Source organism: Bos mutus, chromosome 16, assembly GCF_027580195.1.
Source record: "Bos mutus isolate GX-2022 chromosome 16, NWIPB_WYAK_1.1, whole genome shotgun sequence".
Lineage (NCBI taxonomy): Eukaryota > Metazoa > Chordata > Mammalia > Artiodactyla > Bovidae > Bos > Bos mutus.
In genome coordinates, this window is record NC_091632.1 from 48419773 (window position 1) to 48446862 (window position 27090).

At 34.0% G+C, this 27090-nt stretch overlaps 1 protein-coding gene across 1 annotated transcript in view; it reads left to right on the forward strand.

The window, feature by feature from the left end:
- KIFAP3 (kinesin associated protein 3) overlaps positions 1-27090 on the forward strand; it is a 142029-nt gene that overhangs the window by 33140 nt on the left and 81799 nt on the right. Inside the window, exons 6-10 of the mRNA XM_005902387.2 lie at positions 2543-2642; positions 3909-4033; positions 5871-5969; positions 10907-11085; positions 18086-18248. Coding sequence (XP_005902449.1) covers positions 2543-2642; positions 3909-4033; positions 5871-5969; positions 10907-11085; positions 18086-18248 — 666 coding nt within the window. The remainder of the gene's footprint in view (positions 1-2542; positions 2643-3908; positions 4034-5870; positions 5970-10906; positions 11086-18085; positions 18249-27090) is intronic.

Here is a 27090-nt window from a genome sequence, read left to right on the forward strand (position 1 = left end):
TGTCTTCAGCGCTCAAGCAAGTAGTTTACAAACCTTAGCCTTTAATTGCTGCTTGAATATTGTGTCAAGGTTGGGTAGAGATGAGAGATTAGGCTTTTTTAGGGCTTTCCCTGACATGAGGCCATTCCTGCACATATGCCTGACCTTCTAGAGTGCCAGGAGTATGTTGGAGGCTTTCAAAGACCTGTGAGTATCTTATTTCCCAGTTTTTCTTTTCTAAGTGTTTTGGTCAGCCTCTTGTTAATTCCAATTGGCTAGGCTGCTGCACGTAGCTGTAATGTTGCTACTAGTAGTTTTCAGCAAATGCCCTGGTACTAAGGTTGTTTGTAAGAGCAATCTCTGAGTCAGGTTAAATAAAGCCAACCCATAGAAATGGAGCTTTTCAGCAAGCGTCCTGATGTATCAGGTATTGATAATTCACCGGAGTGTGACTTGGGGGAGGACCACACTGTTCTCTCTCCTCCAGTTGCTACTGGCCTACTGTTTTTCACAAATACGATGCTCTTGGTTTTCAAAGTTTCCACAAAGTTGCATGGAGGGGATGGAATTAGGGCAAGTTGAAATGCCACAGAGTTCACTGTTTTTACCAAGTCAGCCTATTTCTCAGATAAATTCTTCTCGAATTGTCACAAAACTACTTGATTTCCAGATCTAAAAAAAGTTGATTTTGAAAAGTTTTACCAGTATTATATTTGCTTAAAGTGGATTTTTGGAGGTCCTTAGTCTACTGTTCCAGAAGTGCTTGGCCCTGGAATTCATTTTTGTTGAAAGTGAGCGGTAGAGGTGTAATTTTATTTTTTTTCCATGTTTTATAGCCAGTTATTCCAATGTACTTATTGAATACTCCTTCTTTTCCCAAAGATTTGGAATGCCTTTTCTATTATTAATATAGGCTGGCCATTCTTTTATTCAGTAGATACTTCTTGAAAGCTTATTCTGTGCCAGGTACTGCTCTGATATATTCATAGGTGTGTTTTGATGCTCTATTTTCTTTTCTATTATCTATTTGATCATTTCCATTCCAATATCATTCTATTTTTGGTATGTTTTATTTTGTACTTTGACTAGAGTTTTAGAATAAGTAGGAGACATGTTTCAGTGTGTTAATTTTTTTTTGAAAGTGTTGCTGCTGGTCTTATACATTTTATTATATATTATTTAGTGATCACTTTATTGTATTCTCTAAGAAAATCATAATGAAATTTTAATTATGATTACATTCAACTTATAAATTAATTTGGGGTTAATTTTGATATTTTGTAAGCTTTCTATTTTCTTCTGGTTTATTTCTTCATTACCTGTAAATAATTCCCATAGCTGTAGGTTTTTTTAGACATTTTTCTATTCCTCAGTAAATAAAAATGTTAAATTCATGACATTATAGCACATCATTTTCCAAAGTATATTCTAAGAAGTACTGAATCCTCTGGATTAATAATGATGAAATGCCTTTGGTAATACATGATTAAACAAAGCTAAACCAGATCTTTATTAAGACTTTTTAAAGCTTTTACATATTATCTATTTATTTGACTTCAGAATAATTTTGTTCAAGGCCTGTATTATACCAGTGCTCTGGTATATGAATATAAATATGAGTATGAATATGAATAATACCATGAAATGTTATTATAGGATATTTTTCAATTTGCAGAAAAAATCCTCACTAAATGGATTACAATATATAGTGAATTCTTGTTGTTCCATAATGTGAATGGCCAGAAAGCTCAAATAAACTACTTTTATCAGCATAATAAATACTGATAATACAGTTCACAATATATCCTGCATGCCTGTTATAGAAAGTTGAATTATGATCTCTATATAAGACACAGATGTTTCAATTTTTAATGATTTTAAGTCAGTCATGAACAATACTAATTTGAAAGTAGTCGCATTACTGTATGTTTACTTAATGTATAGTAATTCTCATTAATCAATTCATTAATTTACCATTTTAAAGCGAAAGGCCTAACAGGGATGTTTATCAGTCTAGCCTGAAGTTTTGGGGAAGATTTTTTTGCTCTATTTATGCCTGTTAGCATTAGCTTAACATGACATTAAAATATTAGACTTATTTTTCAGTTTATAAGTTTTGTTTGATTATTAATTTGCTTCAGTGAAGCTAGTGCTATCTTGCTATAAACTGCTCATTTTTTTTTTAGACTTAAGCTAGTTTTTTTTTTTCTTACAAACACATTAAATCAGATTTTAAAAACTGCAGTTGCAAATAGAAATGAAAATTAAGAAATAAATAGTTCTCTTCATTATTTCTTGTCATTCATAGTACTCTTATTTTGTTACTTTGTTTAAATTATATTTTATTTTTCTGTTTATGATAATAGACTTAAAGTTGCATGTTGTGAGTTTTAGTATTTAAATTTTTAAAATAGCTTTCTGTGTTGGAAAGAAGCATCCTACTTTTTGTCCCAGTTCTATCTTAGCTTTGTAATTTATTGATAAGTAGACATTTAAAACCAATTACCCTTTCTATCAGAGTTGATTCTGAGTGATCATTTTTGTACGTCCCCTTTTTCTTTAGATACTGCCCTTGGTGCATTAGCAAGAGTCCTGAGGGAAGACTGGAAACAAAGTGTTGAGTTAGCTACAAACATAATATACATCTTCTTTTGCTTTTCCAGGTAAGTGTAAAAATTAGGAAATAAAAGTTCTGATATATCTTTCTCTCTCTGTCTGTGTCATTGCTTTAAATAGTAGATCACTAGTTTTCTTGGTCTCTGTATGTGTCTAACAGTGCTCTGCCTCTCAACTATTTTCCATTCTCTGTCCCCTTTGTTGTTCTGTCTTTCTTTCGGTCTGCATTCACCAAGCATGTGCATGTGCAGTAGGATAATACAATGGTATAAAGTTTAAGAGTTATGGGCTTTGGAAATAGACTCTCTGAATTTGAATCCAAATCCTGCTGTTTTTAGCTGTGTGGTCTTGGTTAGATTACTTAACCTTTCTATGCTCAGTTTCCACATCTAATTTTGGAAAGTAATAGTAGCAGCCTTTTCAGATAGATATTAGAAAAAAGCTTGACCTAGAGTAAGTGCAAGTAAGTGTTATTGTTTTATATACAGTTGACCCTTGAACAACATGGGGTTGAACTGCACAGGTCCACTTGTATGTAGTTTTTTTCACTAAATACGTACCACCATACTATATGAAGGTACTAGTTGAATTTGTGCAGAACCACCAATATGGAGAACCCACTATAAGTTATATGTACATTTTTGATAACGCAGAGAGTTGACCACCCCAGTCACTGCATGATTCAAGGGTCAGCTGTGCTTGTGTATATCCACTGTATATGTTTGCAGATGCGTTCCTGTTATGTATTCATGTATATCATTTATAGACATTTATTCTTTAGAAGGATGCTTATTGAGGCAATGTGAAAAGTTTCTGACTTTTCAGAAATTCTAGGGAATTTTTTGCCTCTGTTCTAAAAATGTGCCAGCATTAGCAAATAAGTATTTACTGAATAAGTACTTGGATGAGTAAAGTGCCTAGGAAACATATAAAACCTGATTGTTAATACTTAACTAGTTTATTTCCTGGCATCAATAATAGTACTGTTATATTATTAGTTTTGTTCAGTGGTAGTCTGAAATTTTATTTTGAGGATATCTAAATATTTAAAATGGTGGTTAGTTGCAAAAACGCATTTTGTTCAATTTTTAACTTAAAAATAATTTCATTTCAAGTAAAGATTGTATTTTAAAATACATTTAAAGTAATCTCACAATTTTGAGTCTTCCTAGTATACTCTGAGTATGTTCATTTATTAAAATATGTATGTAAAGTCTATTTTACATTGTTTGTACCAGTGTTCATCCAAAACAGATTTCCTGAAGCCTCAAAATGTATTCCTTTAAATACATACTAAAAACTCTTCTTTAAAGCTTTTCTCAGTTTCATGGACTTATCACTCACTATAAAATTGGAGCTCTGTGTATGAATATCATTGATCATGAATTAAAAAGACATGAGCTTTGGCAAGAAGAACTTTCTAAGAAGAAGAAAGCTGATATCCTTTGAAGCAACATTTCACCCCACTGCTGTTGCTTGTGAGCTTTGAATAGAGGGGATTTTGTTTTGTCACTCACATTACTTGGAAAAATGCAATAGTGTATTGAAGGTTAAGATGAAGATTAAAATTAACAGAATGAATATATTTTCACATATAGTTTTGATCTTTTTTACAACTTTGATTAGGTGATAAGCTAGAGGAATAAATAATAGTTGTCCTGGATAACTGAATTTGTGAGTTTCTAAGTGGCTGTGCTATTATGTCCCCTAAGACCATTTAGTAAGCTGAAGTCTGGCTCACCACTGTTGGCCTATATAGTTCTCTCTGTGAAATAAGGTGACTTTGATTGGAATGAGTGTGACTTTGGTGAAGAACATAGTTTTAAATTCTATATTTTCTAATTAAGTGCAAAAACTATTTTTAAAAATACATACAGATTTGAGATGCCTGTAGAATCATAGAACCCATGAAAGGAACCTTGAAAAATTATCAGTTTTAACCTATAATTCAGTCCAAGAATCTTTTCTGCAACTTCCTTACCAGTGGATTGTTAGTCTCTTCTTTAACATGTCACTGCTTATTCTTTAACTCATTCTGTGTTTTGGCATTCTACTCATTATAATGCTCTTTTGCCTAGTGTACCAAAGTCTACTTCCCAATAGCTTCTATTCTTTGATTCTAGTCTTGCATACTGAAGCAATATAGAATAAGGATATTCTCTTCAATATCCCATTCCTTATATTTAAAGATACTGATCATATTTCCCCTACAACTGTAATTCTTTTTTTTTTTTTACAACTGTAATTTTTAATTGAAGGCCCGGACTTACTCATATCTGTCTTCATATGATATGTTTTGCAGATGAACAAGCTGTATTAGTCAGTTTCTTTTGAACCCCAAATTTATTGATCTCTTTTAAAAAATAAAAATATTGTTGTGCCCAATATCTCATGTTTTTACCTCCCCTTGGTGGGATCCCCAAGTCACTATAAAAATACACCCTCACACACACACACACACACAGAGATTTGACTTTTCTTAATTAGGATCTGCACAGGTTTAGAAATTTTCTGTGTGTGCTCTAAGTTTCTGACATCTAGATTGGTATTGACTTAACCCATGTGGATAATTTAATAATCCTAGAGGCCATAGGTAATTTCTTGAGTCCCAAGTTTACTGAATGTACCTAAAATTTCCAAAAATTGAGGGGGAAACTGTGTTGTCATGCAAGTAGCATTCAACAAAGGGGATGTTTTTGAATGCTTGGGGATCCTGAAGTCATACTGCAGTAATTGGTTATCTCTGCAGATGTGCAGGGGACTGTTTGGGGTTATAAGATATAATTTTAAAATGTTTTTCTCTCGCTTTGGGATATTTTATTTTTGTATGTAGTCTGAAGAGGGTGCTAACAAGCTTTAGATCTAATCAATATCCTTTGAGTATACTAGACATCTGTCTGAAGTAGAATTCACTATCCTTATCAAATAAACCATTCTTTAAGGCTGTAACGTTTTTGGTTCATGGACCCAGTTTTTAATCTGGTGAAAGTTGGAGACTTGTGCATATTTGTAAAATGCATACAGTTTTTGAGGATTTATGTATTTGGCAAAGCCTAAACATGTGTTTACCCAAGGTCTGCAAGCACATCCTTGAACCCTAGGTTAAGAAGTTCTATTCTAACACAATTATTGTGCAGAGAAGAATATTTTAATTAAACTCTTGGTTGCAGAAAATAACTGGATAAAATTGCACATAAAATTTAATAGTTTTTCATAGTGTTTTTCAGTAGGTTTACTTTGCTTCATTGAATATGGATGATCCTTAACTTGTTTACTTGATGAAGACCCTGAAAACCAAACCTTGAGAAAAGATTATGAAAAAACATTTAAAAAATACCAGGGGCTTGTGGTAAAACAGGAACAGCTGTTACGAGGTATGAATACCTAAGCAATGAGAATGCAACAGAGTGCTTACTGTACATTTAGTTTATGTTTGTCAGATGAATAAAGCTAATGTCAGAATAATTGAAAATTCAGTGAATCCTAATGTGCTACAAAATCTTGTCTTTAGCATTGATATTAATGTTTTAAATTTCACTCTGCTATCTTTCCACCGAAAGGCCCCATTCAGTTCTTAAATCTATAAATTACATTCTTGAAATTGTTTTAATCATAAAGGGTTTTTAATCCAATGTGTGGCCTTTTCAGTAATAAGAATCTTGTTTCTCAAACCCTACCATATGTTTCTTATATGGTGACAATTTTGTTGCTTTCTTAGGAAACTGGTGTAAAACTTTTCAAGATATATCTCTTTAATAAAAAATAGTCTCATCTTTCTAGGGTTTGTTGAGAGGTTTAACAGTTTAATAATATGATTTCTCAGCCATTGATAAGATGCAAAATCTTATATCATTTATAAGAAATTACTGCTTTGTAGCTGACTATTGATTTTTCACTCAGTTTTTATTGAGATATACTTGACATATAACAAACATTGTATAAGTTTAAGATATACAATGTAATGGTTTGATACAAGTATATATACCAAAATGTTCACCACATAAGATTGCTTAACAAATCCTTCATCTCACATAATTACCATTCTGTTGTTGTTCTGGTGAGAACAGTTAACATCTACTGTCATAGCACCATTCAAGTATACAATACAGTATCTTCACCTGTCACCATGCTGTATATTAGATCCCAGAACTTATTCATCTTATAATTGAAAGTTTGTATTCTTTGAATACCGTCTCCCCATTTCTCCCACAATACAGCTTCTGGTAACCATCAGTTTACTTGTTTTTGTGAAGTCAAAGTTTTTACATTCCATGTAAAAGCATATAAGTGAGAACCTACAGTGTTTGTCTTCCTCTGTCTGACTTATTTTCCTTAGCAAGATGCCCTCAAGATCCATCTTTGTTGACTCAAATAATCAGAATATCATCCCTTTTTATTAACAAATAATATCCTATTCTGTATATATATGTTACGTATAACATATGTAAGTAAATAATAGTATATATTTCATATATATTATCAGTTCAGTTCAGTCACTCAGTCGTGTCTGACTCTCTGCGACCCCATGGACTGCGGCACGCCAGGCTTCCCTGTCCATCACCAACTCGCTGAGTTTGCTCAGACTCAGTGTTCAACAAGTTGATGATGCCATACAGCCGTCCCATCCTCTGTCGTCCCCTTCTCCTCCTGCCTTCAGTCTTTCCCAGCATCAGCATCTTTTCCAAGGAGTCAGCTCTTTGCATCAGGTGGCCAAAGTGTTGGAGTTTCAGCTTCAGCATCAGTCCTTCCAATGAATATTCAGGCTGATTTCCTTTAGGATTGACTGGTTTGAACTCCTTGCAGTCCAGAGAACTCTCAAAAGTCTTCTCCAACAGCACAGTTCAAAAGCATATATTATATTTTATATAAATGTGTATTTCTCATCTTCTCTATCCATTCATCTATCTATAGACACTAGGGTCGCTTCCATACTTCAACTGTTAGGAATAATGCTGAAGTACACATGAAGTGCAAATCTGTCTTTGAGATTATGGTTTTATTTCCTTTGGATGTATACCCAGAAGTAGGATTGCTGGATCATATTGTAGGTCTATTTTTAACTTTTTGATGAACACCATATTGTTTTCCAGAGTGACTGAACCCAATTTATATTCCTTTCAGCAGTACACCAAGGGTTCACTTTTGTCCACATCTTGCCAGCATTTATCTGTTGTCTTTTTGATAATAGCCATTCTGACAGGTGTGAGGTGTTATCTCAGTGTAGTATTGATTTAATTTGCTTGATGATTAGTGATGTTGAGCATTTTTCATGTGTCTGTTGGCCATCTGTATATGTTTTTTGGAAAATTTTCTATTCAGATCCTCTGCCCATTTTTTAATTGAGCTTGATTTTTTTATATTTAGCTGTGTGAGTTCTTTATATGTTTTGGATATTAACCTCTTACCAGATATGTCATTTGCAAATATTTTCTCTCATTCAGTAGTCAGCCTTTTCATTTTGTTAATAGTATCCAATGGTGTGTAAAAGCTTTTTAATTTGATGTATTCAAATTTGTTTGTTTTTACTTTTGTTTCCCTTGCCTGAAGAGACATATTCAAAAAATTATTGTTAAGGTTGATGTTATAGAGCATCTTGCCTTTGTTTTCTTCTAGGAGTTTTATGGTTTCATGTCTTATATTTAAGCCTTTAAGCTATTTTGAGTTTATGTATATGGTGTGAAAAAGTAGTCCAGTTTGATTCTTTTACATGTAGCTGTCTAGTTTTCCTAATACTATTTATTGAAAAAGCCATCTTTAGCACTTGTATATTCTTGCCTTCATTGTCATAGATGGACAATTATTCTTGCACTCTGTGTTCTGTTCCATTGATCTGTGTGTCCATTTTTTGTACTATACCATACTGTTCTGATTACTGTAACTTTGTAGTATAGTTTGGAATCAGAGAGTGGAATGTCTCCAACTTTGTGCTTTGTCAAGATTGTTTTGACTGTTTGTGGTCTTTGTGTTTCCATATGCATATGTGTTTAAAATTGTATTTTATTGTTGGAGTGATCCGTGTATCATTATGTCATGTCCTCCTTTGTTTCTAGTTATAGTCTTTGGCTTAAAGTACATTTATCTGATATAAGTGTTGCTCCTCCATTTTTCTTTTTGTTAGCATTTTCATGGAATAGCTTTTTCCATCCTCTCACTTTCAGTCAGTCTGTGGCTTTAGATCTGAACTGATTCTCTTGTAGGCAGCATATGTATAGGTCTTGTTTTTGTATCCAGTCAGCCACTGCATGTCTTGATTGGAGCTTTTCGTCCATTTGCACTTAAAGTAATTATTGATAGGTATGTAAGTGGCTCAGTGGTAAAGAATCCACCTGCCAATGCAAGAGATGCAAGAGAAGTAGGTTCAGTTCCTGGGTCTGAAAGATCCCCTGGAGAAGGAAATGGCAACCCACTCCAGGATTCTTGCCTGGGGAATGCCAAAGAGTCAGACACAACTCAGCAACTGAGCATTCACATACATACTTTTTGCCATTTTTTTGTTTTGACTAGTTTAATTATATTGACTAGTTTAATTATATTGTAGCTGGGCTTCCCTCATAGCTCAGTTGGTAAAGAATCCACATGCAATGTGGGAGACCTGGGTTCAATCCCTGGGTTGGGAAGATCCCCTGGAGAAGAGAAAGGCTACCCACTTGCAGTATTCTGGCCTGGAGAATTCCATGGACTGCATAGTCCATGGGGCCGCAAAGACACACTCAGACATGACTGAGTTTCACTTTGATGTAGCTTTCTTCATGTTTCTTATTCTTAGATTTCACTGACCTTATTGGGAATGTGGATTTATATTTTTTATCAAATTTGAAAAATTACCAATTATTATTTAATCAGGGACTCCAATTACAGTTATATTAGGTCACTTGAAGTTGGTTCCATAGTTCACTGATACCTTTACATTTTTGCTGTTGTTTTTCTTTGTGTGTTTAATTTTGAATAGTTTTTAGTTTTGTCTTTAATTTCAGTAATCTTTTCTTCTCCAGTCTCTAAACTACCATTAATTCAATTTAGTATACAAATCTCAGGTATTGCAGTTTTCATTGCTAGACATTTGATTTAACTTTATGTATATCTTCCATGTCTCTACTTAACTTTTAGAACATTTGAAATACAGTTATATAACTTTTAATATTCCTGTTCCATCATTCTAACTGTGGTGTCAGTTCTGGGATACTTTCAACTGGATGATTTTTCTTCCCCTTATATATTGTGTTTTCTTGCTTTTTAAAAAGTAATTAGGTAATTAATTAATTTGACTGTGCTGGGTCTTAGCTGTGATTCACATGATAGTTGGGGCATTCAGGATCTATGTCCCTGACGAGGGATTGAACCGGAGCTCCAAATCTTAGCCATTGGACCACCAGGGAAGTCCCTCCTGCTTTTTTTGAATGGTTAATAATCTTTGATTGGAGGCCGGACTATGTGAAATTTTCATTGTTAGGTGATGAATATTATTTTATTCCTATAAATATTTGTGAGCTTTATTTTGAGGCATAATTAGATTACTTGGAAACAGTTTAATCCTTTTTGATCTTGCTCTTAAGATTTGTTAGTTTGGACATGAGCAGCATTTAGTCTAAAACTAATTATTCCATACTACTGGGGCAAGACCCATAGGAATATGAAAAATAGGTGTAAGATCCTTAAATTCAGGCTCTCCAGGTGGCACTAGTGATAAGGAACCCACCTGCCAATGCAGGACATGTAAGAGAGGCTAGTTCAGTCCTTGGGTTGGGAAGATTCCCTGGAGGAGGGCATGACAACCCACTCCAGTATTCTTGCCTAAAGAATCCCATGGACAGAGGAACCTGGCAGACTACAGTCCATAGGGTCACAGAGTTGGACATGACTGAAGCGACTTAGCATTTACATCCTTAAATTCAGCTCTGGCTATACTGTACATTTTTTTAACACAGCAGCCCTTGTGTGTTGAAATTTTACCTTTGTTTTCCACATGTATAAAATTATTTTTCTCTATTTTCCTGTTTTATTATTTTCTATTATGTACCGTTAATTGACATTTGATTACCATGAAACGTTTATCTTGAAAAAGGTAGAAATCATAGTCTTATTTTGGTTATTGTGTCTTTCTCAACATCATAAAATATTATTATATATATGCTTTATTTATTATAGCATATATATCAATGTTAATAATTTTCTAATGAATAGCTAGTTAAAATTTTAAAGATAACATTATCTTCTTAGAACTACATCTGTCACTTTAGTGAGTAGAAATGATTTATTAAATTGTTGATTCGACGTGCCAGTTATTTAACTCTCATTTATTTTATTTTTCCAGTTGCCCTTTATTTGCTTCTGAATCTTGCTGAGGATACACGTACAGAGCTGAAGATGAGGAACAAGAACATAGTTCACATGCTGGTGAAGGCTCTTGACCGGGACAATTTTGAGCTGCTTATTCTAGTTGTGTCATTTTTGAAGAAACTCAGCATTTTTATGGAGAATAAAAATGACATGGTAACTTATGTTGAAACAGTCCATGTTCACCATTTTCAAGTTAGAATATTTTGATAAAAAGTATACCTATTATCCCCCGATTAAGATAATTCTGAATAAAAAAGTTATAATAGCAGTAATTCACTTAAGTAGCTTCATTAGGAAATATATTTCATATTAGTTAATAATCCAGATAATTGAAATTTTCTGAATAAAATATTTTCCTAATATACAGAATGAATCTTTCCATATTAAACATTATATATAGAAAGTAATTTTAACTTTAGATTGTGATTCAGAGTCATCTGGCCCTAGTATTTTCCCCTAAGCTCTTTTTTCTCCTGCATTTCTGGTATTAGTGTGTGGCAGTATAGTTTAGCCCAGCCTCCTCCTCCTATATTGTTCCAGTTGGTAGCTGCAGCCTGTTGATTCTGCTTGATAGATCCCTTGAGGCTATCCTTTCATTCTGTTCCCAGACCCATTGTTTTAGTTAATGCCCTCTTTATTTGTACCATCTTCATTTCTTTTTGTATCACTACAGTAGGTTCCCATTTGCCATCTTGTATTGATGGAGTTATTTTTGATAAATGGTACAAAGTGATCATATATTATTTCTCCAGCTTAAAAGTATATGTAATACAGAAATATGTAAAGATGGAGTAGGGAATTCTCTGGTGGTCCAGTGGCTGGGACTCTGCACTTCCACTGCAGGGGTGCAGTTCTGTCCCTTGTTGGGAAACCTAAGATCCCACATGCCACAAAGCACAACAAAAAAGTAAATAAATAAAGACAGAATAAAAATTATCTGCTTTTTTCCATGTCATTAAAGAGTCTTTGTAAGAACGATGTTATGTTAAAGAGGTCATACAATAACCATACCTTGCCTTCAGATGCTGAAGTTGCTATACTTTTAGCTATTATAAATAAGACTTCAGTGGACACAGTTATACATGCATTTTTGTCTATATTCTGTTTGTTTTCTTAGGATAGATTTCTAGGAGTGAAACTCTTGGGTCATTGGCTTTAACTTGATTGGAAATTTTATAACTATATGCTATTACAAGTCATTAGGTGACTGTGTATTATCAATATAAATGGATTCTCCTTCAGATAGTCTAAATATATAGTATTTTTACCTGTATTTTTCCCTTCTTTTAAAATCTAATGAGCTAGGAAATAACTTATGCTTATTGAATGACATGGTGTGCTCTTTGAACACCTGAGACTGATTAATTAGGTTTATTAAATGCCTTGAATTCTGATACTTGAAATACATGAAATTTTATTTTACCCCAAAATATTTAGTATGCATCATTTTCATCATTAGTTTTGATGATTGTTGAAGATCACTGTGTCTGATACTGTTTTAGGATTGAATTTACTTAAATTAATCTAAAACATGTTTTTGTTTTCATTGATCTTATATTCTAGAAGAATATGACATGGTGATATATATTCCTGAGTATAGTTAGAGTGTGGCTAAGCATTTGTTTCCCCTTGCTGTAAGTTGAAATATATTCTTCCATTTATGTATTTGAAATAAGTTCACCTTTAACAAGTGTGCACAATTCAAATTGATTTGCCATAAGTATGTATCTACTATGCATTGCTTATATTTGTATTTAGATAATACTCTTCTTCTTATGTATTTATTCTGTCAAAAGATGATCTCTGAAACATAAGGAAAAATTATTTTCTGGTAAAATAATAGATTCAGAAGCTACAATATAAATTATCTTATCAAATGTCACAAATTATTGGGGAGGCAAAACTGAGGATCAGAAAAGGTAATTCATCCAAAGTCATAAGAATAGTTTGATTGGCAGGAATTGTAGTGTACATGATGTGCATTTCATCTTTCATTGTGGAAAAGAATTCATTTTTCCTAAGGGTATTATATAGAATCAGGATTCTTAGAGCTCAACGAGACCTAATATCTATGTCTACATTTGTAGATTAACTCTTAATTATACAGATGAAGTAGCAGAGAGTTAGAGAGGTTAAATAATAGGCTCAAGGAAACATCTCCAGGATTTGGCTTCCTACTCTTCCTCTCTGCCTCCAAGACAAAATTCATTTTATGTTGCTTTTTAAAATAACATTTTTAGCAAGATATGAAGTATAAGCAATTTTTAAATGTTGGCTTTCAGAACTGAAAAATAATTACTTAAATGCTGAAATAAATTTGCTCATAAGTGTTTGATAAGCTGTCACTTTGCATAGAACTTTTAATAAAAGTACTAATTAACTAAATTTCATTTTAGAAGCATCAAATTGAGAGGGCATTATTGAGGTAAAATTACTAATTTAGCTTTGGGGATTGGGCTTTATCAATCAAAAACATGATTAGAAGACTGTGTTTAGTTTGCATAAAAAACCTTTCAATTAATGATTTAAATTGAGTTTTCATTTTTTTTTAAATTTTATTTTATTTTTAAACTTTACAATATTGTATTAGTTTTGCCCAACATCGAAATGTATCTGCCACAGGTATACATGAGTTTTCATTTTTAATATAAATACAATATGCTTTAAAGGGACTAAGTCATTCTAGAATTTGAATTTAAGAACAACATAGTGTCTAGTGTTTAACTACATGATTGTCCTACCTGGCACATTTTACATTTCATTCTGTGCAATGGAAATACTAATTAATTTAAAAAAAAAAAGCTCTCCAAGTTACTTTATTAAGTTTGCTATAACAACCAGTGTGTGTGGCTTTTTTGAAAGAAAAATATTATTTAGTGTATTAATAACAGATGAAGCCTTGTGGCAATTTTATTTAAAAAGAATGGAAGGGAGGGATAACTGATTTGTTTGTGATATTTTATTATTTATCTAAATAAAGTGTTCATTTTACTGTTGAAATGAACTAATATTGACCTTGCTTTTTGGGGTTATGTATTTTAAAGGAAATTTAGTTTGCATAAAAAGTCTTTCAATTAATGATTTAAATTGAGTTTTTTTAGTATAAATACAATATGCTTAAAAGGGACTAAGTCATTCTAGAATATGAATTTAAGAAGAGAGAGGATATATATTCCTTGGGTTGCTTATCTTCTTATTAATTTTTGAGCCTTGTTTTTGTATTTTGAATATAAGTCTTTTATCAATTATGTTTTACAAGTATTTACTCCCTTTTATGGTTCATGTTTTTATTTTCCTGTGAGGAGCAAAGGTTTTAATTGTTACGAAATCCAGTATATAAAAAAACTTCAATGGATTATATTTTGGATTTGTATCTAAGAAATTTTTGCTTAACTTAAGGTCATGGACTTTCTTCAAAAAGCTTTGTAGAGTTTGTGGTGTTGGTGGTGTTGCTTTTGTTTTAGTCTATGATCCATGGATTTTTAGTTAATTTTACATATGGTGCTTACATATGATTAATTAATTTTGTATATTAATTTTACATATGATATAATTTTACACATGTATCAACATCCGTGTTTTGAATATGGATTTCTAATTGCTCTTGCACCATTTGTTGAAGAGACTGGCCTTTCTCCACTAAATTGCCTTTGTACCTTATTGAAATGCCTTTGTACTGTTGTTGAAAATCAACTGCCCCATGTAAGTGTGATTTTATTTTTAGACTGTTTTCTGTTCCATTAATCTGTTTCTATGCTTTTGCTGATGCATGTTTGTCTTGATTACTGTAGCTTTTGTAATAAGTCTTGAAATCAGGTAGAGTGAGGCCTCAAAAGTTGTTGCTGTTTTTCAGAATCGTTCTGGCTACTTCAAATTCTTTATCTTTCTATATATATTTAGAATCAAGTAGTCTGTTTTGTTAAAGAAAACAAAATATCTTGGAATCTTGATTGAGACTGAATTGAGTCTATTGGCAGGATACAGTGTGTTAACCGTATTGAAGTCCCCAATCCATGAACATATTATAACTCTCCATTTTTAAGGTCTTTCTTGATTTCTTTCATGATTTTGTAGTTTTACGCACACATATTTTGCACATATTTTGTTAGATCTCTACCTGTGTTTTACCATTGTGATGACAGTTGTTAAAAAAGAAAGTATCAGTTTTCTGCTGTTGAATGGTAGAATATAGATATATAATTTGTAGATTGACCTTCTTATGTCTTGAAACATTGCTAAATTTATTTTTTACTTGTGGCTTTTTGACCTGCCCACCTCTAGGTTTACTTATTCTGGCATTAGCTATGACAAGTCTACTAATGAGCCCTTTGAAGATTTCCTTCATATGTGTTTTAAAATTTAATTCTTTTGGTGTCATTTTTTCTGTGAGATACTCTGTCCATTCACTTGTGGTTTTCATCTTTTCCAGTAGGGTCTTTAACATATTAATCATAGTTATTTTAAATTCTCTGTCTAGTAATTAGACAAGTCATATCTGAATCTGGTTTTGTTGATGGCCTTATCTTATCAGTGGGTTATTTTCTTGCTCTTTTGTGTATCATAATTTTTTGTTGTTGTTGAAAGCTGGATACTATGTGTAGATTAGTAGAGAGTGAGATAAATGATATTTATGTATGGAAATGGTCAGACCTTTTTAGGTTTTTAATGTTGGGACTTAAGTCATTTTTGTCAGGAGTTTAACTGTTTGGTTGCCCTCCAGGCACCATCAGCTTCAAATTTATCTAGCACTATTTTGTCTTTGGTGGAATATTGATTGCCAGAGGATTTTTCTCAGGTGTTCATGTTCCACCCTCTACTTCAGACTTTTGCAGTATGCCTGTACCTCAAAGAGAATCTTTCTCTTCATTTTAACTCCGGTCATATACTGCTGTTGTTTGTTACTTGGCTTTGTTAATTTGTGCCAGGGGTGGGGAGAGGGAGAGAAGAAACTTTTTCCATTGTTCTAATTTAGTTTCAGGCTAGTTTTAGGCTTGCCCTGTGTCCATGATTTTCAGCAGTAGGGCTTCCTAAGTCATACTGTCAACTTCTTTCCTTAGGATTTTTTTTTCTGTTTGCTTCCCCTTGCTGCAGTGGGTCTTCACCAATGCTTCAGATGTGACAGGATTTGCCATACTTCCCTGAAGCTTAAGTCTTTTGTTTTTGGGGGGAAATAGGAAAAAAAAGATCTGAACAAGATTTTGTGCCTTTTCCCCCTTAACAGTAATGTCTCTTTCTTAGGCCCATGCCTCTGTGTGGAAGTTTTCTACCATCTTCTATCCTATCCCTAGTATTTCTTGTGACCCTCTGATAAGGTCCTTGGAAAAGAGTTTGCAAGTGGTTGCAAACTCCTGAGCATCTATAGCTTCAGAGTTCTGTAGTCTCAGGCTGCTTCACATTTGGCATTTAACTAAGCTATTTGTTTAACTTTTTGTTCAGTGTTCCTACTGAATTCTGTGGTAGCCTTCTTTTTCTTCAGTGCTCTGCTCCATATAAACCAGTGCTCATTAGCCTTATCTCCTTGGGTATGGCTGTTTTCCTTATATTTCAGACCAATTGATTTCCCTGCAACCTCAGCTCCAATGCTGTTTTGCTTTTTAAGTTGTGATTTTGTATTTGGGTTTTTCTTACAGTTAGAGTAAAAACCACATGCCTTCTCAGTTAAGAAACGTTTGTTGAATGAATAAATAAACCGAAAAAGAAGTTATTCACTGTAACCATAGAAGCTAGTAATAGAATTACAGTCCTGTATAACATGACAAATACTTGTCACTGGCCTAAGTGGGAATTATTGTGTGACATTAACAACTGAATCCCACAGTCTGCTTGGAAGATTAAGCTGGGAGAAAGGGAGAATCAAAGTTAGAGAGTCTTTGGAGATGAACTTGTACTTCTTTATGCAGAGCTCTAGGATATGATTGCAGTGTGTCCATGGAATATAGATACACATCTGAAGGAAAAATTGTTGTTGGATTGTCAATTCCCATTAAAAATAATTGTTTACTCCTTGGCATAGAATGAAAGGAAAAAATTATATTGAGGCCTCAGTTATTAATGTGATTTTTATGAGGTCATTGAAAATTTGCACTAGAGATATCAGAAGGATGGTATAAATAGATGCTTTCAGTTCAGTTCAGTCGCTCAGTCATGTCCAACTCTTTGCGACCCCATGGACTGCAGCACGCCAGGCCTCCCTGTCCATCACCAACTCCTGGAGTTTACTCAAACTCATGTCTATTGAGTCAGTGATGCCATCCAACCATCTCATCATCTGTCATCCCCTTCTCCTCTCGCCTTCAATATTTCCCAGCATCAGAGTCTCAAATGAGTCAGCTCTTCGCATCAGGTGGCCAAATTATTGGAGCCTCCATGGGTCATATAGAGTAGGAGACAACTCAGCACACAGATACACAGATTATCATTGTCTTTGTTACTGCTGTTTAGCCGCTAAGTCCTGTGCAACTCTTTTGTGACTGCAGGGACTGTAACCCCACTAGGCTTCTCTGTCTATCAGATTTACCAGGCAAGAATACGGAGCGGGTTGCTGTTTCCTTCTCTGGGGGATCTACCCGACCCAGGGATCGAACTTGCATCTCCTGCTTGGCAGTCAAGTTCTTTACGACAGAGCTACCAGGGAAACCCTATCAATATATTTACCAGACAGCAAATTATTACGCATTGTTTAAACCTTTGTTTCAAATTTAGTGTTTTCTAGGTAGCTTGTAGTTCTTTCCACATTGTTTCTAGAGTACTTTGTACATTCCACATTTATCACATTGCATTTTAATTATTTGTTTCATTTCTCTGCTCTGTTTTTAGACTGGAATCCTTAAAAGCTAAGACAGAATCTTGTTTAATCTAGGACAGGTTCTGGCACTTAGGAGGTGGAGTTTATAATGTGCTTTCAAGAACACAAAGTAATTTGTCGTCCAGTTGATGCTATGAAATAAGAGAAGGAAGGGATGAACTGGAAATATGTATTTTCTCCTCAAAAGTTTGGTTTCAGAGAAGTTTACAGATTAAAATGAGAGTAATAAACACATAGTACTTACACATATTCATGAGGGTGAAAACAATGAAAAGATAATTCTTTGTAATCTTTTTTGTCTTATTGGATAATAGAGACTGACTGCATTTGTATTATTATTTTCTATAGGTGGAAATGGATATTGTTGAAAAACTGGTAAAAATGATACCTTGTGAGCATGAAGATCTGCTAAATATCACCCTCCGACTTCTACTAAACCTGTCCTTTGACACAGGACTGAGGAATAAGATGGTACAAGTTGGACTGCTTCCCAAACTCACTGCACTCTTAGGTATGCTTTTTAAAACTTGATAGTGTTGCTTGGAATTTCCAACACCACTGGAAAATCTAAGTCTGTCTTTAAAAGTCTGCTGAAAAGATTGTTATGTATATGTTCTTTGATTAGGTACTTTATTATTAAGAAGAATGAATGAAAAAAGACCTGTGCTAGGATTTCCATGGTGGTATAGAATGAAATGAAATAGAAACTTTTAGCTGTTTGACTCTATTTACCCCTGTGAAAGTGAAGCCAAAGTGAAAATATACTACCATGGGAGCAAGAAGGAAAAATTACCCTCTCTTAAGCATTTTTTTAAAGTAGATAGATACTCTGAGTTCTTATATTTTGCCATACCTTTAAAATACTCATTACCAATACACAAGCCTTTATGGAGCCTTTTTGTCATTAAGTACAAAAGGTCATTTTTATATAGTGTTAGTTAGAAAATATATTAGAGGATTCCATTTATACATCATTTTCTTTTAGCTTTTAGCAAGATACCTATATAGCAAAGGTGGATTCAAGAGTTAATGCTTTTGTGCTCAGACATAATGCTTCTCATACATAATGCTTCTTAGTATATAATGCTTCTTAGGAGAGTATTTAAAAAACCCTTTTTGGTCTATTAAGCGTCTGTCTTTATAGGCACCTGCTCCTCCCCAGCATATGCTTTATACCTTGTCCGTACTGATCTCCTTACCATCCTCTCAAAAGTTCTTTTATGTCTAAGTGCCTGTCCACCTGCCTTTTTCCTCCACCTGGAATGCCACTGCCTTTCTTAACTAGAAAGCAAATCTTTACTCAGCTTTTATAACTGTTTCTTTGTTTAGCACTGCAGTTTCATTTGTTTTTAGCTTTCTCCATATATTCAAATATTTTATGTAGTGAAATAGTTGGAATGATTTAAAGTTAAGTTTATTCTTAGTTGTCTAAAATTTGTGAATCTACTTTCTCATTGAATTCATCATTACTGTTTTATAACACTGGAAGTAAAATTTATTGAATGTTTACTTTGCCAGCTATTTTGCTTTGTACTTTATACATTATCTTGTGGAATCCTCATCTGAGATCTTTACCCATGATTACAGTGGATAAAAGACAAAGCCCAAATTCAAATTCAGGTATATCTGCTGCCAAAGTTGGATTTATTAACTACTATAATAAGCTACTGTGTATAATTATATTAAGTCAACTATGATTAAGTAGGTAGGGAACACTATAATTTAAAATTTCAGTTCTCCAAGTCCCTTTGAAAAAAAAGTTTTAAGGAAATTTATTTCTTACTTTCTTTTTCTCAGAAAAGGAAAACTTTTAGACTATTAGTCAAAAAACATTTGATCCATTGGCCATTCCACAAATATTGCACAGAGCTTTGATTATGCATTTTAGAAGAAACTCTATTGAGGAGCACTTTCAAAAACTGCTTTTGGGGAACCAAAGCAATACAACCATTTAGTGAGGAAACAGGAAAACTTTAAAAGTATAATGGGTGGGACTCGAATTTAATTTATATGATCATTTTTTATCATAAATTCAGCAGAATTATGTTTCAAATATCAGGTTAGATTCTTAATGTATGAAGATGAATAAAAGTCCTTGTCCTGAGATAATTCATAGTCTCTTTGGCTTGTTCAGTATCCAATCCACTTACTTCTAGGAAACAAATGATTTAAATGAGATTTTTGGGAAATTACTCATAGGATTCTCATTTCATATTTTATTAACAAGTAGTAAATTTTGGCATATATAAGATATTCAATACAAAAAATATTTCTTTAATCTCTCCTGGAGCTCATTTCTGGAGTCAGACTGTCTTATTAGAATTGTTACTCTTTATACTTTTTTTTTTTTAATATAAATTTATTTTTTTAATTTAATTTTATTTTTAAACTTTACAATATTGTATTAGTTTTGCCAAATATCGAAATGAATCCGCCACAGGTATACCTGGGTTCCCCATCCTGAACCCTCCTCCCTCCTCCCTCCCCATACCCTCCCTCTGGGTCGTCCCAGTGCACCAGCCCCAAGCATCCAGTATCATGCATCAAACCTGCTGGCGACTCGTTTCATACATGATATTATACATGTTTCACTGCTCTTCTCCCAAATCTTCCCACCCTCTCCCTCTCCCACAGAGTCCATAAGACTGATCTATACATCAGTGTCTCTTTTGCTGTCTCGTACACAGGGTTATTGTTACCATCTTTCTAAATTCCATATATATGTGTTAGTATACTATATTGGTGTTTTTCTTTCTGGCCTACTTCACTCTGTATAATAGGTTCCAGTTTCATCATCTCATTAGAACTGATTCAAATGTATTCTTTTTAATGGCTGAGTAATACTCCATTGTGTATATGTACCACAGCTTTCTTATCCATTCATCTGCTGATGGGCATCTAGGTTGCTTCCATGTCCTGGCTATTATAAACAGTGCTGTGATGAACATTAGGGTACACGTGTCTCTTTCCCTTCTGGTTTCCTCAGTGTGTATGCCCAGCAGTGGGATTGCTGGATCATAAGGCAGTTCTATTTCCAGTTTTTTAAGGAATCTCCACACTGTTCTCCATAGTGGCTGTACTAGTTTGCATTCCCACCAACAGTGTAAGAGAGTTCCCTTTTCTCCACACCCTCTCCAGCATTTATTGCTTGTAGACTTATAGATCGCAGCCATTCTGACTGGCGTGAAATGGTACCTCATAGTGGTTTTGATTTGCATTTCTCTGATAATGAGTGATGTTGAGCATCTTTTCATGTGTTTGTTAGCCATCTGTATGTCTTCTTTGGAGAAATGTCTATTTAGTTCTTTGGCCCAATTTTTGATTGGGTCATTTATTTTTCTGGAGTTGAGCTATAGGAGTTGCTTGTATATTTTTGAGATTAATTGTTTGTCCATTGCTTCATTTGCTGTTATTTTCTCCCATTCTGAAGGCTGCCTTTTCACCTTGCTAATAGTTTCCTTTGTTGTGCAGAAGCTTTTAAGTTTAATTAGGTCCCATTTGTTTATTTTTGCTTTTATTTCCAATATTCTGGGAGGTGGGTCATAGAGGATCCTGCTGTGATGTATGTCAGAGAGTGTTTTGCGTATGTTCTTCTCTAGGAGTTTTATAGTTTCTGGTCTTACGTTGAGATCTTTAATCCATTTTGAGTTTATTTTTGTGTATGGTGTTAGAAAGTGTTCTAGTTTCATTCTTTTACAAGTGGTTGACAAGTTTTCTCAGCACCACTTGTTAAAGAGATTGAGAATTGTTACTCTCTATACTTTTTAAGAATGTTACATTGGGCAAATTACCCAAACTCTGATTTGGTTTCCTCATCTCTAAAATGAGGATAATAATTAGAACCAATTTAAACTTATTTTGAAGCTTAAATGAGCTATTGCATGCAAGGTGCTTAGAATGGTATCTGACACATAGTATTTTCTTAATAAATATTAGCTATAATCATTTTATTACCAATATCATCATTGTTATCATTTAATATAAAGTGGACATTCTATGAGTGTTGCTGACTTACCTTTCTATAAGCACAAATTTCCTTCTTACAGATATTAAATCACTGTTAACAAACAGGGTAGATTATTTATTTTTACTTCCCTGTGATATTTATGTTTATTCAGTTTAAGTCATTAAAATGTTCCTAATCTACTAGGGCAGAGCATAATGCTAAACATTGTAGAAAATATTTTTCAATCTATAGACATTTTGAAATTTAAAAGAAAGAATGTGTCCATATTGTTACTTCATTACAAAGTGCCATTTGAGACAGATATTGATAGACTTATCACTTTAACAAGATGATATTTACAAAGGAAGGAAGAATAGAGGCTGTAGAAAGAATTTCAGATAAAATGGTCAATATTACCTAAAGGCATAGATGGTGCCAGGTAAATATGAGGAACAGTAACTCAAAATATAGTGGGAGATAACTTTGAAAAAATGGGTTCATATACATTTATGTAATAGTATGAAGCTTAAGGCTGTGCTAAGAGTTATACTTAATATAATTGATGATAGTAATCATTACAGGATTTTGAGCTAGTTGGGTCATAATCAGAGTATTGCCCTAGGGAAAATAATCTGGCATCATTCTACTGGATACACAAAAACTAGAGTCTAAAGATGAGAACAATAGCCTGTTATGGTAGCAGGACAAGTAAAGAAACCCTCAATTAGGGAAGAGGTGATATGTCAGGTATAAGGCAGAAGAAAAGGGTAAAGAGACATAGCGTCATTGTTCATCTTCAGTCATTCAGTCGTGTCCTACTCTTTGAAACCTCCATGGACTGCAGCACGCCAGGCTTCCCTGTCCTTCACCATCTCCTGGAGTTTGCTCACTCATGTCCATTGAGTCAGTGATAGCATCCAACCATCTCATCCTCTGTCATCCCCTTCTCCTGCCTTCAATCTTTCCCAGCATCAGGGTCTTTTCTAATGAATTGGCCCTTCACAACAGGTGGCCAAAGTATTGGAACTTCAGCATCAGTCCTTCTAATGAATATTCAGGGTTGATTTCCTTTAGGATTGACTGGTTTGATCTCCTTGCAGTCTAAGGGATTCTCAAGAGTCTTCTCCAGCACTACAGTTCAAAAGCATCAATTCTTCGGCACTCAACCTTCTTTATGGTTTGACTGTCTCATCTACACATGACTACTGGGAAAACCATAGCTTTGATTATAAAGACCTTTGTTAGCAAACTAATATCTCTGTTTCTTAATACGCTGTCTAGGTTTGTCATATTTTTTCTTCCAAGGAGCAAGCATCTTATAATTTCATGGCTGCAGTCACCATCTGCAGTGATTCTGGAGCCCGAGAAAAACTCTATCACTGTTTCTGTTGTTTCCCCATCTATTTGCCATGAAGTGTTGGAAACCGATGCCGAGGTCTTAGTTTTTTGAATGTTGAGTTTTAAACCAGCTTTTTCAATATGTAGAGTACATCTTACGAAATACCAGGCTGGATGAAGCACAAGCTGGAATCAAGACTGCCGAGAGAAATATCAACAACCTCAGATGTGCAGATGACACCACCCTTAAGGCAGAAAACGAAGGTGATGAGGTGAAAGAGGAGAGTGAAAAAGGTGCATTAAAACTCATCATTCAAAAAATAAAGACCTTGACATCCAGTCCCATCACTTCATGGCAAATAAATGGGGAAATAGTGATAGGCTTTGTTTTCTTTAGCTCCAGAATCACAGCAGATGGTGACTGCAGCCACGAACTTATATAAAGATGCTTGCTTCTTGGAAGAAAAGCTATGACAAGTCTAGACAGCAGATTGAAAAACAAAGACATTATTTTGCCAACAAAGGTCCATATAGTCAAAGCTATGGTTTTCCCAGTAGTCATGTATGGATAGGAAAGTTGGACCATAAAAAATCCTGAATGCTGAAGAATTGATGCTTTTGAGCTGTGGTGTTGGAGAAGACTCTTGAGGGTCCCTTGGACTGCAAGGAGATCAAACCAGTCAATCCTAAAGGAAGTCAACCCTGAATATTCATTAGAAGGACAGATGCTGAAGCTGAAGTTCCAATACTTTGGCCACCTGATGCAAAGAGCCGACTCGTTAGAAAAGTCCCTGATGCTAGGAAAGATTGAAGGCAGGAGGAGAAGGGGATGACAGACGACGAGATAATTGGATGGCATCACTGACTCAATGGACATGAGTTTGAGCAAGCTCCAGGAGATGGTGAGGACAGGGAAGCCTGGCATGAAGCAGTCCATGGGCTCTCAAAAAGTCAGACGTGACTGAGCAGTTGAACAATAACAACTCTGCTTAGAAGTTAAATAAGCAGGGTGACACTATACAGTCTTGACTTACTCCTTTCCTCATTTTGAACCCGTTCGTTGTTCCATGTCCACTTTTGACTGATACTTCTTGACCTGCATGCAGGTTTCTCAGGCGGCAGATAAGATGGTCTGGTATTCCTATCTCTTGAAGAATTTTCCACAGTTTGTTGTGATCCACATAGTCGAAGGCATTAGTGTACTCAGTGAAATAGAAGTAGATGTTTTTCTGTAATTCTCTTGCTTTTTCTATGACCCAATGGATATTGGCAATTTGATCTCTGCTTCCTCTGCCTTTTCTAAATCCAACTTGTACATCTGGAAATCCTTTGTTCACATACTGTTGAAGCCTGGCTTGAAGGATTTTGAGCTTTACCTTGCCAGTATGTGAAATGAGTGCAGTTGTGTGGTAGTTAGAACATGCTTTGGCATTACCCTTCTTTGGGATTGGAATGAAAGCTGACCTTTTCCAGTACTGTGTCCACAGCTCAGTTTTCCAAATTTGCTGGCATATTGAGTGCAGCACTTAAACAGCATCATATTTTAGGATTTGTAATAGCTTAGACATATCATAGGTAAATTTAATGTGACATGGCTGCTGTTTGGATATGGATAATGATAAACTATTCATAAACACTCAATGACTGTTAGAATGTTACTGCTAGGAACAGAAATAGAGAAGTATAAAAGAAGTAATTTGAGAGCATCAGTGATAGATTTCATTTCAGACATGTTAAAGATAGCTTCAACAAAGATGTTTAATGAACAGATAGAAAAAGGTCTAGCATTCAGGAGAGCTACTAGATTAGAAAAGAAAAACTTGTCCATTAGATGAATAAAACTGGAAAAAGGATACCACCAAATGAGATATAACAGTCAGAGAAATATGATTATTTTCAACAAAGACATAAAAAACATATTAAGTTTAGGCTGTTACTGAGAAGCAGTGAAGTCCTTGGAATTGTCATGAAGTAGAGAAATGAAGAAAATGAATAGGAAGAGCAACTGAAAACTTTTTACTTCCTTTCACTCATTCTTTCAAAGTGTTGCTTCATTATTTTCTTTGAAATATTGTTAATTCCTAGGGCATCAGATTTTGCTACACTAGGGAGAGTGAAGAGCTAGTATTATTTTAACCTTACATTATATAGCTAGAAATTGATGATCTTAAAAGTTTTCCCCTCTGTTTTTGGCTAATCTGTAAAAACTGATCGAAAGCAAAATAATTCTGTTGAGATGTTTACAGTTACCTTGCCTTGGTAACTTCTTGGCTTATCTTTCTGGGTAAGTAGAAGATGATGGCTAAAAAGCATTCCTCATAAAAGTATACACAAAATTTTTCTTGTAGAATAAGCTGAAAAATAATATGAAAAGTTACTGTGATCTGAATAAATATTAAAAGCAAAGAGGAAGTTGGTTACAGCTTGATATTTTGCCATGTGAAGAACCAATATTTATTTATAAACTCATGAAAACTTTTCATTTATCTGAGAACTACTAAATAGGCTCTAAAATCATTCCTATTTAGTCATACTGTATTTTTTTCCCTTTTTTTTCTCTTTCATTGCTCACAAGTCATTAAATTTGAGTATAAGCAGGTTTCTTTTCTTTTTCTCAAATGTTCATGTTTTTTGCTTGATAACTTTCTTTAGTTCCTCCTTTGCATTCCACTTACAAGCCTTAGAAGCAGTGGCAATCATGTGTAGTAAAGAAAGAGAATATCTTCTGATGTTCCAGGATCAAGTAAAAGGAGAAAATGTACTTTTTATATTAAAGAGAAATTAAAATATACTAGAGAACAGTGCCTTCCAACTTATAGTCTATAAAATGCTTCAAAATATCTACAGGTGTTCAGAATACCCAACAACTGTTTCACATCTTTTTATTTAATTATTTAATGGCACTGTTATTTTCAGTTCTTTTTCATTTAAATTGTAGGCTAAATAAGCTTATATAGTTGAGCCTATGGGGGGAAAATGTTCCAAATTCCAAGTAACTGATTTCAATATGAATTTTTTTAATAGAACCATTTTGTAAATTTTAAAATTGTTTCTATTTTATAAAGTCCCCAAAATGGCCCTTTTATCCATCACATCCCAGAAAAACAACCCATTTATTAAATGTATTAGTCAGGAGGACAAGATTATGATTATTAATAAACAACTCTAAGCTCTCAGTAGCTTGAAATAGAAAAAAGTTACTTTTGCTCATGTTTGTATCTAGTATAAGGAAGTTGAAAGTGGTGGTCCATGTTAGTTAGCATCAGTCAAGGACCCAAGTTGACAGAGCCTCCAGGTCACCATGGTACCATAGAAGGGAGAACTGAGAAAATGGATAATTGCAAACTTAAAGGCTTCCATTTTGAGGTAAAAATGTCATTTTTGTTCACATTTTCATTGATAAAGCAAATCACATAGCCATGTAGAACTTTAAGGGGATGGGCAAATGCTTGAAAGGATTATAACTGGAACACTGGTGGACAAGTAACCTAATGATCCTGAAAGACACTTTTAAATTTTCCTGAATGTTAGCTGGGTTTCCAGGATTACCAGAATCTCTTGAAAGTACATCCTGTGACATTATTGCAAATATTAGCATATGTAGCATACCTAGCAACTACAGTAGCAGAAAGCACATAGAATAAAAGCTAGAATTCTGGAGCCAGACTATATGACTTTGAGTGTTAGTTTCATCAGTTACTAGCTATGTGATATTGTACAAATCACTTAACCCATATGTCAGTTTTCTCATCTCCAGTATGTAGATAATAATGGTACATATTAATAGGGAAGGTTAAATGATATAGTATGGTGAATATTAGCAATATTATATGTGAAATTACTGTAAAAATACATAGAATACAAATAATTGATATCCATAAGTGGGTCTTTATTGATGTTTGTTTTTCAGGCTTATACCATTAAGAGAATGTAATCCTTTTGTATTGAAAAATTGATTACATCATTCTTTTCATAAATATTTCCTTAAATTTACTTTAATACATAAATGTTATTTAAACTTTTATTGAGAAGCAGTATAATGTGGTTAAAACCATGGGCTTTGGAGCCA